Below are 16,104 nucleotides of genomic sequence, written 5' to 3'. Positions count from 1 at the left end.
CGATATGATTATCAAAATTGATTTGAGAATATTGAAAATATAATTAAATTTAAAATTAAAGAAGATGCATTTTTATTTCCAGAATTAATAAAAACTTACACATATATTTTACAGTAATTTATGTACCTACAGATTAATAGAACTAATACAGTAATAATGTATTCTACAACAAATCATATTTGTCATTAATAAATCAATTTGCTGCATAAAAGTACTAGATGTTTGTATTGACATATTTTTAAAACATAAGTTTCAACTAAATACGAATTGAATTTATTTTCTCTTACTTTTAGATGCAGTTCTGGAGGAAGAACAGAAACATAAACGAAAATAGTATATGCAAAGGCACAGATCTGAATAGGAATTTTGGTTTCCATTGGGATGGTAAATTGTTCTATTTTGCTTGGCATTTTTAGCATATTCAAAGTTAATATAACTTATGTGAAAAGTTTCTTGTGTAGTGCACTTCGGCCTAACGAATTCAGCTTTCCTCTCCAAATAAATAGAACGAATATTTAATTTTTCTCTTCTTTTAATATTCAGAAATTCTATCAATTTATTTATGAATATGAACTACAACTACACTTACGAAACATAAAGTAATTGATTGTGTGTTTCCATGCGTAGAGATGCTATACATTATGTTTAATAAATTTGGTGAATACGAACATGGACTTATTGGCAATTATAACCTATTCTCCCCTATGTTGATAAAATGTAATTTTTGAACGCGTTTCTACAGACTTGAAACGCTTAATTAATTACTTAGTTTGGTACTGGTAGTTGCCAAATGTCATATATTATTATTGGTATTTGACAATTTATTACCACATTTGCCATACTGAAGACCCTCGATAATATCAAGCACAAATCATCTAGATTATTGTAGATTTACCCTAATTAAAATGCCATGTTAGCAAATGATGAGCATGGTGTTGCCAATCTCAATATTTTTTAACAAGCCTCATAGATTTCGTACGTACAATCCAGCAGTTTGGGAACTTGATATGCTGAAGAAATTCTGAACAATCAGATCCGTTAAGTGAAGATATACCATCATGTTGATAGATTACATTGGGTTGTAAATCAACTACCTAAGGATACAGAAGTGACACGACATACCAAGATATAGAGGACCAGATACTGTAGCCTCAACAAGAAAACTTTTCTGTCCTTCATTAGAGTCTCAAATCCGTAAATTGTTGTCATTACCCATATCAAATTTGGCCCCATCTGAGTATTTTGCACTTTTCGGGTATAAATGAAGATTATGAAACACTCAATGCAATGTTGATCTCGAATTTTAAATTGCCTCCCTGCAAAGCGAAATGACAAGCTGATTGTTGCTGTACCTGATTGCTGTACAACACTTTAAGTTGTCTGAAACTGCTCAAGTCATTCCTTAGTATTTCTTACATTTTATTCGCTTCTTCTGTAAAGTCGTAGGTAATTTCTTTACACTCATCTATTGAGTTTGTTTCCATATATCACACTACAGTTTGTACTCTCTACCGTAAAGTTGCCAATATGACTATGAAGGCAATATGAAGAATTTAATGTTATTAATTAATTATTCTATAATAATTCTACAATCTTTAGAAATTAAGGAGAAAATGTTCAAAGATGAGGTGATTCCAATGGATAGATGTCATTGAGTTAAACAAAGTTGTATAGAAGAACATAAAAATCTCATGCGTAGTTTTTCAGAAAATCGAGAGAAACGAAATTTTGTAAACCCAAAATATAATGTGCGTCAACCAAGCCACATATTACGCTGAAACTGATATGAAAAAGACTACTATCAAGATATACAATATGACAGTAGCAAATTGTAGTACACAGAGATATGCAATGAGGTAGAACCCATAATTAGGACTAACTATAAAATTTTAATTTCAGTTTAACCGTAATATTCTAAAGTTATGCTTATGCGGGTGTAGGTAGATCACAGCTAGAGCAAATTACAGTCCAGAATCGTTTTCCCCCCACTACGAAATTTTATTACATAATTCCACTATAATAAAAATAAGCACAAATTCTTTAAATGTTTGTGTAAAAATAGGTGTCCCCTTCGGTCTGACATTCTTGGGAAGGATTCCTCACGAAGCAAGCTACATGACGAGGGATAGAACACTCAATGCTCTACTGCAAGCGGAGAGAGAGAGGTAAAGGTCTCAATATGGCTCCACTGCAAGCCAGGAGGGTAAGGAGGTCTGGAGCTCCAATGCAAGCTAAAGGCTAGGGTTGGGTAAGGTTCTCCCAAAGGTCCATGACAAGCTGAGGAGGGGGATTTGACCAGCCAGAGACTGATACTTGTCACTGAAATTATCTCGGTTATATAGGTGCTACAGGTGAGGCAGTAGCGCTGGTGTGCTTGTTGTCTACAGCTATAGCAATCCGTAGTAAGACGCACATGATTGATGCTTATTAATATAATCACATGTTGATTGGTTGTAAATGAAACCATGAGGGATGTTACAATATTGACCGAAGAAAACATATATCAATCAATAGATCGTATTGAGCAGAAAGAAATGATATGCTTGAGGATAAATTGTTCTACTAACTTTTTTTTTAAAAAAAAGCAAAAAAGTAACTTTTATGGTTCTAAAATGTGTATCATGGTAATGATAATTGACAGTTTTTATTCTGCTGAAGCGGATTGTATTTATATATTCTCCTAATGGCGACAAACAAACTTCTAATAGTTACGTAAATACTCATAACAATTACGAACACACTACTTGTAATGGAAATACTGAAAAACAATGCAGTATTACATTAAGTAGTCGAATTTACATTTATTTGAGTTATTACTTGTTGCCATTCTAATTGTAACCTACCTAGGTAGAAGCTTTCATACTTTACTCGTAAGGCTTAGCTCAAATATGGACAATTGAATGAGTCTGGAGTTGGGGATTTGTTCCAGGTAGAGGGTATTTTCAAAATAGAAGATTACAATTAATATTAGAGCATGCTATACCATCTGGTATTAGACTGAATGACGCTCCCTTCGTGTTCCACAAGACAATGATCCGAAACATAGTTCTCAGCTTTATAAGGTTGACCTGAAGCAAAAACAACACGAAGGTGTCCTGTCAATAATGGTTTGGCCTCCACAGTCGCTTGGTTTGGGATTCATCGAACTTTTGTGGGATGAATTGGACAGAGAAGTGAGAAAACGTGTTCCGCTTCGAAGTAAGAACTGTGGAGGCAATTATTGACTGTCTGGGAATCCATTCAGCTTAACATAATACAGAAAATGGTAGCTAAGATACCACGAATATGCAAAGCCGTCATAAAGGCTAAGGGCGGTTATATTGACGAAAAATCAGTTTAGTTTGTAGGGGTATTCTTTCATAATGCTAAGATTTGTTATCAAAACTGTGATTTTTTGGTTCCATTCTGTACATACATGTTCAATGTTCATATTCTACTGATAAAATACAATTCTTAGTATTAAGCCAATGTGTTATTTTTTCAGTACTTTTCATTTTGTTTCCAAATTTTTGACCTTGAGTGTACATTGTATTTTATGAAACATTGGAAATTAGTGAGAACAGGTAATGAAGTTAAATTTAAAGTTTTGTTTGAAAAAGAATACATACAATATTCTATAGTAGTGATGGTAATAAAATTTGTTACTACATTCTTACAGCACCAGGAAGAAGCATGAATCCTTGTTATGATTTGTATGCTGGGGAAAAACCTTTCTCAGAACCAGAAAGTCAAGCATTACGGGACTTCATTAATGCCCATAAGGATAGAATTAAAGCCTATATAAGTATACACACGTATGGCCAGGTAAGATCGCTTAAGACACATGTAAGCAATATGATTGTGAACTTTAGAAGAAATCAAAATATACTGATCAGTATATTCATTTTAATAGAATTTCCGGTTATAATAATAATGTACACAATCTCCTCTCAACATCTCAAATATAGATTATTGTAATTAAAAAGTAAAGGTTATTTATATATACAAACTCAACACAAAATGGAAAATATTAATTATATAATGATATAATAAAATAATGATTTATTTATTTTGAATTTTGAGTAGACAAGAGACTTTATAAATATTAATAAAGAAGAACATATTCATACGCATTTGCATATATCTTATAAACCTACACATTTATAATGTATTACATTATAAACTATTACAAATACCTGTATATAAGCTTTCCTAAATAATCACATATATTCAGAATTGCTTCTCAATACAAAAATATTTCTAAGAATATCTACAATGCAGGTATGAAGTATCTCCAAGTTCATTGTCTAATATTGATTCCAAATTAAAAAAAAAGTGAATATTCGTGGCAAATCATGGGATTTCTTTACTTTAATACTTTTTAGTTTAACGTCCCACAATTGTCTTCCGAAACTAAGGGAGAAGGTGATGATATTCAGTGAAATGATGGAATAAAAAAGTGGGAAGAACCGGAAGAATCACGAGAAAACCCACTTACACAATATTTGACCACTAAAAAGCCCATTTGACACGAGCTTGGATTGAACCAGGGACTCCATGCACAAGAGGGGAGTTCTTTATCACTGAGCCACCACAACACTTCATGTGAGATTTCTTTAATATTATATATTTGTGGCACATAGAAATTAAGAGAATTATTTATAATTTTCCATATTCTGTACATTACATGATAAGAGACCCCGTAAACTTTTCCCGATGTTGATACATACCTAGGTAAATATCTACCCTCTGCGGAATCTATTGTTTTTAATATTTTGCATAGCTAGATTTATAGTCCTAGAAGTCTATCCTGAGAGTCAACCTTAAGCTAAATGTCAAATATTGTATGCGTAAGATTTAAATGTATAATCCTGCATACATACAATGTTTTCTAACGTATCCAATTCATACATTCACTTTGTAAATGATGTATAAGATAAACGATGAAAATAAATACAATAGGATAAACAAAAGTATGTAGATCAAAAAAATGTGAATCTTCTTTTTCTATTTAAGACTTTTCAGCATTTCAAACCAAACACCAAGTTCTTCTATGTAGGGCTGTGAGAATATGGCATTTGATTTTTTTTAAAATCACTTTTTCTTAAAGAAAGAAAGTAGATTGAAAATATCTCTTTGCTATTTGGTCCTTGAGGTATTCCTAAATTCAAGTCACATTCAGACTGTAGACACAGATTGTGTTTCACATTTCCACATGTAATACAATCAATATGAAATGACTGTAATACCTGGGAATTTGGCGTACATTGACTGAAAGAAGCTGGCATATTATTCTGCAAAAACAATACTTGAATACCTTATCATTAAATGGCATTACTTGATTACTGAAATTGCTATTTCGCTCCAAAACGAAGCTCCAAAATTTAGGATATTGCTTCTGATTTTCTCCTGTTATTTTAAATTAATTATAAAGAAGTTTTCATTATTAAGAAGATATTTATATATAGTTTGACTTTATTGTGAAAAGTTCATTACCTTTCTATGATCCTCAATGTCTAGATAAGAGCCTTTATAATCCAGTTAGGATATTTATTTTTATCGAAAAATGAACAGATCTTATTCTTAAATGTTTTACTAAATAAACAATCTACTTTTCTATGAGTATAATATATCGACTATTCAACACTTTTTGAATAGTCAACACAAGTAAACTGTCTTTTGTTACAGCAAAAATATGATGAGCCCCTATCTTATTTAATAGCTTTTTTTATTAAATTTAGTAAATAGTTACAAATACATGATTTTTATGTCAGATACTGAACAAATGTATGCAATTGTAATTTTCTTCTCAGTGTCTCATATCACACTAATACCATACAATTCTCATCGCTGGTCATGGTTAGTACGCGCACCTTTGGTACATATGGGCTTTGGTTCGATTCCTGGTAGAAGAGAATTGAAATTTGAACACGTTACTGTAATTTGGATTTCACCCTAAACTGTAGGTCCACGTCCTATATAGCCTCAGTCTGAAAAGAAATGCTAGGCTTCATTAAACAAACAAATAACTAATAAAATACAGGATTCAAGTAAATGTTCTTGATGGCAATTATGCCGTTAGCAAATGAAACACTCGGTCAACGTCTTGACATATCAAGAATTGGTTACACTCCACTAATAAACACTCCGATTTCTGTATCCCGTAAATCCTCGTTTCGTATGAAGTATCCTGCAAGTAAGGTGAACATACTTAAACAAAATACTAGTAAATACCTGCTTTCGAGGTAGGCTATTCCATAATTTGATATATAAAATTGGCATCTATTGTCAAACAGATCAGTAGATTACTTTCTTGGTTATAAAGAAACGATAATAATGAAGTTTAATGCAAGGTGCAATTGAACGTACACACACACACACAATATATATATATATATATATATTGTGTATGTGTACGTTCAATATATATGTATACACCAAAGTCGAGACCCCACTTTTCACGAAACTGAAAAGCTAACCCTAGAGTATATTGTTTTAGCCTGTAACTTCAACAGAAGAGAAAATGGTTATAAAATCTGTATGTATCAGTAAGTGTACAGGCTTGCTCAAAAACAACTGGCCATCCATCTCTCTTTTAAAGGTCATATTTTCTTATCTTTAAGTTCAAATTTACAATGTTTTGGTTTCAAGAAAATTTCTATCGAATGACGAAGATTCGCATGTCATTTAATTCTATATATGGATAAAAATTCAAAGTCTTTCAAGAGATAGGAATAATCAGTTTTTTCAGCAAAATTATACTTTGATGCATAAAATAAAATAAAATAAAATAAAAATAAAATATTCAATAAATCTATGAGTGCACATGTTCTGTTTTTGTAGCAATCTTTCAATTCTTTCTATTTTTATCACACAAATACAAAATATTTTACTGCCAATTTTCTTTAATTTGTTTACAAGTTTTACTTTTCAGTTTAAATTTCCTCAATATCAAATATATTTGTATTCACTATTTACACATTTTTCAATGTTTTATCCTCAAAACCATCGCTGCCAGTATAATAAGTATAGTTATCACCTCATTACCTAGAGAGGATGGTATGTCCCTAGAACTGCTCAAATAATAATAAATATCTAGAGAAAATAAATACAAATAATAATAAATAGAGGTAATAATTTTAATATCTAGAGACTCCAGTAAAGTATTCTATTTCACTAGGTCTATGATAATGGGTGCAACTTAAAGTTCATAGTTCATTCAACACCATTCCTTTTTGAAAACCTGAGGCAGGTTATCCCAAGGACGACATTGCATAGTAAATAGTAATTTGGTCCGGATGAATTGACTTTTTTCCCTACAAAATGAAGATTTTCTGTGTCCTTGTTTAGTAATTCTACTTATTCACTATTCACTAAAAAGAGAATAATGGTACACAAAATACATCAATTCAAAATTTCCTTGTGAAGTAGGGTAGTATTATTTTTAAATGACTTCAGTATCATCTTTCACAAGCTCATTAATTATGACTATTTCTTTTTCGTTAACGTCTCTTCCTATACATTTAAGTTAAAGGAAAGACAATTTTCACAAATTTCTCAGTATTTTTATTCTCAAATATGAGTTATATATTGTACATAAAATATTGGTCTTCCTGAGACAAATCCTGTATCAAAGTGGCAAATTTTCGATGATTGAAGAAGATATCACATTTTCTCATTACCCAAGATAAAAATTTATTCTCTTGTTACGATTCTTCTTCCTCTGTATATTATTTGTCAGTGAAAAATGGCTGATATTACGGCCACAATGAGCAGAGGCACACAAAATAATTGGATCTTTCGGGTAAATAAGGTATATAGTTTCCTTCTTAATTCAGATTATTCTGGAAAACACTAAAACTTTTCAAGTAATAATATGTGCATTTTCTTCAGTTATTTTATGTTAAGAACCAAGATTGGTTTGCTTCTTCTCCTTTTAGTGTCTCATGACTGTTCAAAGTTTAACTTTTATTGTTGCAGAGTTTACTATATCCGTGGGGATACACATTTGAACCACCACCAGACTGGCAGAAACTAGTAAGTAAGGGAGAGCTCTGATCTAAAGTTACTACATGATTTATTTAAAAAAAAAAAAAAAAAAAAAAAAAAAACTTCCTTACAAGGCTAAAGAAAATTAGCAATTCAAAAAAATAAGAAATGAGTACGTCGTAAGTTGTCAAGTTGTAATGTTTAGTACTATCCTCTATGCAATTAATCTATCTATCTATCTGTGTGTATATATATAATTTTGATTACTTTAGTGCAGTAAACGAACAGCAAGTGACCGAGTTTAGTTATTATCAACTGCTTATTAACAATAATTACAGAAATATTGTAGAAGGCTATTCGAAACAAACAACGAATGTTTAGGATGTACATCTCTCGTCGAATTGTGGTTGTAGAAACAAATTGTTCGAAATGCTCATTGCAGTCTGTAGTCAGTTGTGCTACTAAGTTTTTTCTTTTTTTGTTTTTTCCTTTTCTTCTGAAAATCCTCTTTAATATTCGATGATTCCTGTCGCCCAGTCTTGGTTTCAGTTCCATATTCTTTTTCCTAATGATCCTTGAAGACTATTGCCTATGATACAACTAACACTTTGGAGGTCTTAGATACACTTGCTACCACTAATCAACACGATTTTCTCTCTAAGTATTGGAGAGATATTATGTGTTATACCATCAACATTTGGCATATTGCATACCGAAGTCCATACATTGCATACATTATCTCACATACTACTCGCTATTACTCAACACTTTTTGCTATTAATATTCTACAATTTAATGTGAGATGTGCGCTTGAAATATTTCTATCTAAAATATTTTTAGGATTACGTCTTCTTAGCTATTGACGTTCCTTTCCCGATCCCGCTTTGCTACGAGATATTCTCTGTCTAAACACAATTTTCGGTCCTTCAACTTCTGACTGAGTGGGATGACCGAAAGGTGTGCTTTTAAAGAAGCTTTGCTTAACACTGAACTTTCATTAAGTTATATCGGAATCGTATGCAAGGAAATTGTTGAAACTGACCAAACACACAATTGTCAATCGAAAATAGTATACTTGTAAGATGAAATTCCTGGTTACAATGTCAGTTTTATTTCTATTAAAACTGAAAAATAATATCAGTTTGAATGGATCATGTTTCGCTCCCCACCCCTCACAAGAATTTCAGTGATGTACCTTTTGTGACGACTAACCTTCCTTCCTCCTCGCTGTGGACATCCATGTGCAAAAGGCCCTATCTCCAGTACAAAAATAATAGAAAATGCAAGTGTTTCACTGGAAAATTTATTATTAAGATCAAACAGGATGAAATGTTACTCAGCGAGAAATCACATTCATACACTCTGTAAAGGTTTAACGGTAGTACACGTGAAACAAAGAGTTTTATGTATTTCGTTGGTGTTTCATTTACATTTTTATACAATTAACGCTTGTATTTGAAAAGTTGTTTCTTTCCGAAAAGTCAGTGGAATCAATATAAACTAAGAAAGATATTAAAGAAATCATTAAAACAATTTCTATTGAAACATTAACTTATTTCCAACACATCCTGGGAGAAAATGGAGCTCTTATATGGAATTCTAACACCTACAACACAGTCTTTAATATACTAACATAAAAATCTAATAAGCGTGAATAAGGCAGACAATTTTAAATAGGGCCTACATCATTAATTTAAATCTTATATAATTTCATAAATATATTGAATTATGGATTATATTTTTTATATTTTCTTTTAGCAAAAGGCTGGTGAACGTGCTGCTGAAGCCATAAAATCCGTACGCGGGAGCGTTTATCACGTACGACAATCTTCAGTTGAATTTGGTAAGATATTTTAATTTACAATATTGTAATATCATCGACAAGTAAAATTAATCTATATTATATATATATATATATATATATATATATATAAAGAAGAAGGAGGCAACTCATCATTGGCTAGGCCATGATACTATAGAAATTAACGTGAAAATCGGAGAGAGTGTCACGAAAGTAAGGGTTAAGAAAGGAGTTTTGGAAATACATATTCTAAGAGGGATGAAAGAGGGTTGAAAATTTCCCTTAAAAATAGCGTATCTCACGAATCCCTGGTGTAAAAGAGATAAGACTCTGCATATGAACTCTTCATTAAAACAAGAAAATACGTGTTTCGACGTTATCAAAAATTTCACTTTGAAGAGGAAAAGGGGGAAATTTACGAAATACTCAAATTTCCTCTTATTTAATTAGAAAGTGCCATATGTGAAGATTCGCTTAATTTGGAGATCTGAAATTCGGCATATAGATTTTTATTTATTCTCAAAGTGCTGAGTGTGAGGAGTCACTTAAGGTGAAGATGTATTTCAAGATACAAACTTTTAAATTTAAAAAAAAAAAAAAAAAATATACACACAAAAAGTGTTTCAGCGTTTTCAAAAATATCGCTTCTAAGGAGAGAGAGAGAAAGATATTTATAAAATATTAAAATTTTCCTTTGTATAATCAGAAAGTGCCGATTGTGAGAGCTCACTTAAGTTGAAAATCTGAAATTCGATATTTAGAGTTTTAATTTAAAATAAGGAAACATGTATTTGAGCGTTTCTGAATATTCCACAAAGGGAAAGAAGAGGATAGTTTCAATTTTATTGAAATTTCCCTTTACTAATTCACAAAGTCCCGAGTGTAAGGATTAACTTAAGTTGGAGATCTAAAATTCGGTGTGTAAACTCTTGAATAAAAATAAGAGAATACATTATATTAATGAAAGGCAGAAACAACCTATTTAAACTTATTTTTATACATCAAATCCTGTGCGGTGCGACTACTCCCAGAATAACCATACATTCTCTCACTCTTTGGTATTCTTTCACGCAGGCCACGTGGCTTATACCACAACTTAGCTACTGTGTTTGGACAATCCAGTTTCCATGTTCAGAACATCGCTAATGGTTGTATTATCATTATATTACTGAAAGGTGGAAACAACCGATTTAAACTTATTTTTACACGCTAGATGGTAGGTCCGAATTCAATAATACACAATGAGTGAAAGACTGGACACGAACTCGAACCCGAGATCTTCGGTGTATCATGCCGATGCGTTAAATACTACGCTACCCAGTACGCTCCCAGAACAGCCATACACTTTCGAAGAAAACCGAACACCGAAGAGTGAGAGAGTGTATGGCTGTTAAATGTGGGTATAGTGTTAATCCAAAAATCATTAACATCTAATAGAGCGAGATGACACCTACACAATTTTGCTAGATTTATGGAAAATATGGTTTCAACTTCCAAATACTGATGAAAAATATAGAAGTCTTGAAGAAATGTTCCATCTATAAAATAACCTCAAATGTTCGCGCATTTAACACTTTCACTACATTTTATCACTTTTGCAGGGGATACATATTCAGCTGTTTGGAGAACCGAACTCTTTTCTAAAGGGATACGATTTCTAAAACTGTCTTTAACATGTTTTCGTAATGTTTCTCGTCGGAAGTCGAACTCTAAGAAATAAAACAAAGAGGGTTAGGATCTTGATATTTAACTTAAATCTTCAGCTCTTAGTTAATGTACAAATTGACTATTCAACGCACAATATAATTAATTAGGTATGATTTGAGTGCATTCAGTCCATCTACCAATCGTAAGGCATGTCTTCTATCTTCCTACCCCTTTTTAGTCTTGGCCCCATCACGGCGAAATTAAAATACCGCTAATTTTACAGTAATTATGTGATATCTTCAAATAGATAAAAGATAATCGAAAAATGGAACAAGAGCTCCCTAGACAGTATTATTTTACATGAGGTACCGTTATCACGACTCACTTATCTGCTTTCGATTTCCAGTCATTTAGAAAATCGGCATTTATTTTCGCGTTTCTAAATGGCTGCAAACGGAAAGCTACTAGATGACTCGTGATAACTGTACCTCATACAAAATAATATTGTCTAGTACGTTCTTGCTCCACATTTTGATTATCTTTTATCTATTTGAAGATATCACATAATTACTGTAATATTAGCGGTATTTTAATTTCGCCGTGATTAGGCCTCTTAAATTCAAAATTGGACATTGTCTTTCTATTCATTTACTGAATTTGTACATGGCTTTTCTGACCACAAAAGTGACTGGCTGTAGTGATTGAACACGGTAATGTTAGAACGTCTTTGACTTAATAGTCAATTGCTTTGGCTTGTATTTGGCAGGAAAAACTTGTTACAAAACGTGAAGTGACGTCCCGACATGATCTTACGGAAATGCCTACCTTCTTAAACTTTTTGTGTTCTTGGTAAAAACAGAAAGCATCCTGTGGTTCCCTGCGAATTATCTGTTTCCGAAGCATCTTTTTATTTTCATATTGTATAAACACTGAAAATAGTCGAGTGATTGACCCTATGGTAGGCGATAGTCCGCATGTAGGAGATAGTTTGTACACGAAACTAACGGCTGAGGCCAGTGTTTCAATTTCAATTAAGTTACAACACAAACGAATGAAGTAGAGTTACTTATTAAAATAAAACAATATATGTATAAGATACATGAGTAGGCTACTTTAATGTTCTCGATACATAAGTATATGAACATGGCATTATAAACCGAAGAAAATTTTCTTGGATTTTCTCATAACATTGCATATGTTATCTACACCCCATAAGGTACCGTGTTAATGAATACTTCATCTTAGAGTTGCTAGTTGTGAGCGCTGTAATTAAAAGAAAACATCAGTGAGAGAAGCTCGAGAACCTCAGGCAGCGTTATAAATACCTGTATGCTTTATTAGTTGATAACTAAAAACAAACGCTAGTGAAATGAGAAGAAAATTGTATCTGGAATTCAACAAGTGATTCAATGAAATTAAGAGCTATGGTAGAATTCCTGTGTACTAAAAATTAAAAACCGATGGGATACACAAACCAAACAATGCAGTTCAGAATTTGTATCATCTTTCTGTCTTACTGCAAAATAGTTTGTAACAAAATGCAGGAACTATTAAGTCTGCTAAAGCGAGACAAAATCATTGATGTTCTAGTTAAGGAGTTTCATCGGTTCGCTTTTATAGTAATTTCTCCCATCGCATATTTTATATACCTTTCTCTGAAGGATGTTGAGGACCAAGAAATGAAATTACAATTATATCTTCCCAGGCGTTCGTCAAGGAGAAACTATAAATGAATGACATATAGCACATCGTTTGAAACCACAAGTACAGGGTGTTAAAAAACTCTACCAAAAATTGTAAGAGTTGATACCTTACATAAAAAAGTTCATATGGATCTTAGGGAAAAGTACATAATTAGTTTCAGAGCTAGGGACGCCAAAAAATAGAAAATATAAATTGTAACACGCTTATTTCGAACACTAGAAATGTGGTATGGAACTTCATATCGGCGTAAAGGAAGTGACTCATACGCCATGTCAAAACATATATTTCAACAATGTGCAATGAGTGCGCAAGGGATTCCATATTGGACACAACTCCTAGACGTGCTCCCAACAAAATTTCCAGATGTGGTAGTTCAAAAAAAAAAAAAAAAAAAAAAAAAGCCTTAACAGCAGTGCAGCAGACGAACGGAATGCATCGGGGGGAAATCGGAACTGTTAGGGACTGTCAGCTCCACGGTTCCTCTCTTTCGGAATAACTTGTGCTTCGATGTATTTTTCACTTTGTAAATCATATTTTATCATGTTTAAGTGTGAAAAAAAATTACACCGCAGCACCCGTCATTACGAACATGAGGAACCGTGAAGCCATTGGTCCCTAACATTTCCAACTTTCCGCCGACGCATTTAGAGACCACTGCTGTCAAAGCTTATGTTTTAACTGCTTTAAACCCACTTTTAATTCAGAGCATATCTATAAATTCTGTTGGTTGCACTTTCGGGAATTATAGCCAGTGGGTATTCTTTTGCACATCCATTGTACATTGCTGGAATATGTATTTTAGGGTGGTGTACGTTTGACTTCCTTTACACCGACATTGACGCCTAACGTACAAACAATTAGAAGTATATTATTAGAAACAAAGACATTTATTCTGGCTAGATGGAAAAGAAAAAACAAGTAAATACGAAATGTAAACTTTAACATATTAGCATACAAATCAAAACGCAGCAGTACACAAATATGATGCTATAAACACGAAAGGCCTGTTTAACAAAAGGAAAAATGGTAGTCTTGATCAAACTCGATGAAAATTTTCTTATGTTGACTGATAATGGTTAATACTTGAAAAGACAGCATAATTTGTCAGGAACCGCATATACAAGTTGTTTATCATTCGTATTTAAGGAAACAGAGGCAAAGTACGTAGGTCCGTATACAAGAAAGTTATGCACGAGAGTATAAATATAGTTCATGGAATAACCTACAAAGAGTGTGGTCCCGGGTTCGATTCCCGTCCTGGGGGCACTCCTTCGAAAAAGTGTAAAAAGCCTTTTCAGGCCAGCCGTCCTAAATGAGGTTTTCCTGTTTATTTTTTCATTCATATTAAGCAAATGCCGGGGTGGTACCTAACTTATAGGCCCCAGGTCACTTCCTTTCTTCCCCAATCCTTTCTTTCTTCCCTTTCTCCAGGTAGTGTGCTCACCGAGGGACGTCATCCCTCATACTGACGGGCTAAATGGCCAAAGATACCCAAAGTCCAGAAATCTAAATCCTAAATCCTTACAAAGAGTGAAAAAGTGAATGGCTGGACCAAGACTTGAACCCGGGATCTTCGGTATACCATGCCGCTCCGTTAACCACTACAATGGTCCAGTCATTCATTTCTTTCACTCTTTGTAAGTTATTGAATTCACACCTGCAGACGATATGGTGTGTATGTTTCCTCCTTTCATTAATATATATGTTCATGAAATAGTTCAATCAGAATGTTGGTTGAAATATGATATTAAGTACGGTTTGTTTATCTTTTAAGAAAAGTTCGATAAATGAGTTTATATTAATTCTTCGAGACAAAATCATTGATATTCTATTCTTGGTAAGGTATAGTATTTCCATGTGCATGATATATTTTAAAGTATTGCATCTATATTAAGAGTATCTTTTTCATGTTTCTTCTTATTTCACGTAACATAATGTGTTAATATGGAAATTAATAGTCAATAAATTGTTACATATTTCATTTACAGAGTTTATAAAACTTCTTACGTGTTAAGAAAATGTAAAACTGATTTGAGTTCAGAATAGCTCAATATAGCCAACAGTTAAAGGCAAAACTTCAAAGTTTCAGACATATGATGTTTCTGTTTCTAAACGACTAATAAGTTTACACAAGATGAATGATACACTAGCCGATTATATGCTTTCGTGTGGCCTTTAACATTGAACCTTTAGTTAATAGAGACAGTTAAATTGTAACATAACTTTAAGGAGTGTTTTCATTTCTTATTCAAAGGCATTGCACCAGGTGGAAGTGATGATTGGGCAAAAGGAGCCGCTGGAATAGAGTACTCATACACTCTGGAATTGGGTGGAGATAGTTTCCATCCTCCGCGATCAGAAATTCTACCTCTGTCCAAAGAAGGGTTCGAAGCTGTTAAGGCTTTTGCACAGATAATTGCATCAGAGAATGCAAACGACAACAATGATATTTTTGCATAAAATTAGTAGATAAGAGTTTCGATGTAAATTACTAGTTAATAGTTTGTAATAAAAACATAATTTGGTATATATTGAGAATATTATTTGTACATGAGAAAAGAGGAAATCTTCACTGTCCATAAAGCGTTCTTTAATTTTAACGTTAAACTAAAATACGTTTCGTGAATAGATACTGAAACTGAAGTCTTAAACTCAAACATATGACATTGTGAACTACATTTTAGTTCTCACAAATTGAAAACTATTTTGTAGTATTGAGTAATTAAATCTATAATTCCATCTTTGTATATGAAACTTAACAGTTTTTTCTTTCTTTTTTGAGAACTTGAATTATCATATTTACCAGCGAAACAAGAAGTAGAAGATTTATAACAATATTAAAAACTTAATCTAAAGAATTTTCATTATTTTTTTCTTACTGGTTCTTAACGACATATGAAGTAACTGTTTTTTATTTTGTTTTATAAGATCTTGGTCTCACAGGTTTAAATTAATTTACATCGCTTTTTTCAAAGATTCAAGAG

At 32.5% G+C, this 16,104-nt stretch overlaps 1 protein-coding gene across 2 annotated transcripts in view; it reads left to right on the top strand.

The window, feature by feature from the left end:
* The window catches only part of LOC145663688 (carboxypeptidase B-like), a 102,408-nt gene extending 86,712 nt beyond the window's left edge, over positions 1-15,696 (top strand). The window contains exons 5-9 of one of the 2 annotated variants that reach the window (XM_081729784.1): positions 294-384; positions 3,659-3,804; positions 7,960-8,016; positions 9,727-9,811; positions 15,375-15,696. In XM_081729784.1, the coding sequence (XP_081585910.1) occupies positions 294-384; positions 3,659-3,804; positions 7,960-8,016; positions 9,727-9,811; positions 15,375-15,580 (585 nt within the window). In that variant the 3' untranslated portion in view covers positions 15,581-15,696. The remainder of the gene's footprint in view (positions 1-293; positions 385-3,658; positions 3,805-7,959; positions 8,017-9,726; positions 9,812-15,374) is intronic. The other variant, XM_081729785.1, reaches the window with a different exon arrangement.
* Positions 15,697-16,104: the final 408 nt, after the last annotated feature.

The sequence above is a fragment of the Thermobia domestica genome, chromosome 11, assembly GCF_964235325.1.
Source record: "Thermobia domestica chromosome 11, izTheDome1.hap1.1, whole genome shotgun sequence".
In the NCBI taxonomy this organism is placed as follows: domain Eukaryota; kingdom Metazoa; phylum Arthropoda; class Insecta; order Zygentoma; family Lepismatidae; genus Thermobia; species Thermobia domestica.
The sequence above is the reverse complement of the archived record's forward strand: the minus strand, read 5'-3'. Positions and strand labels throughout refer to the sequence as shown.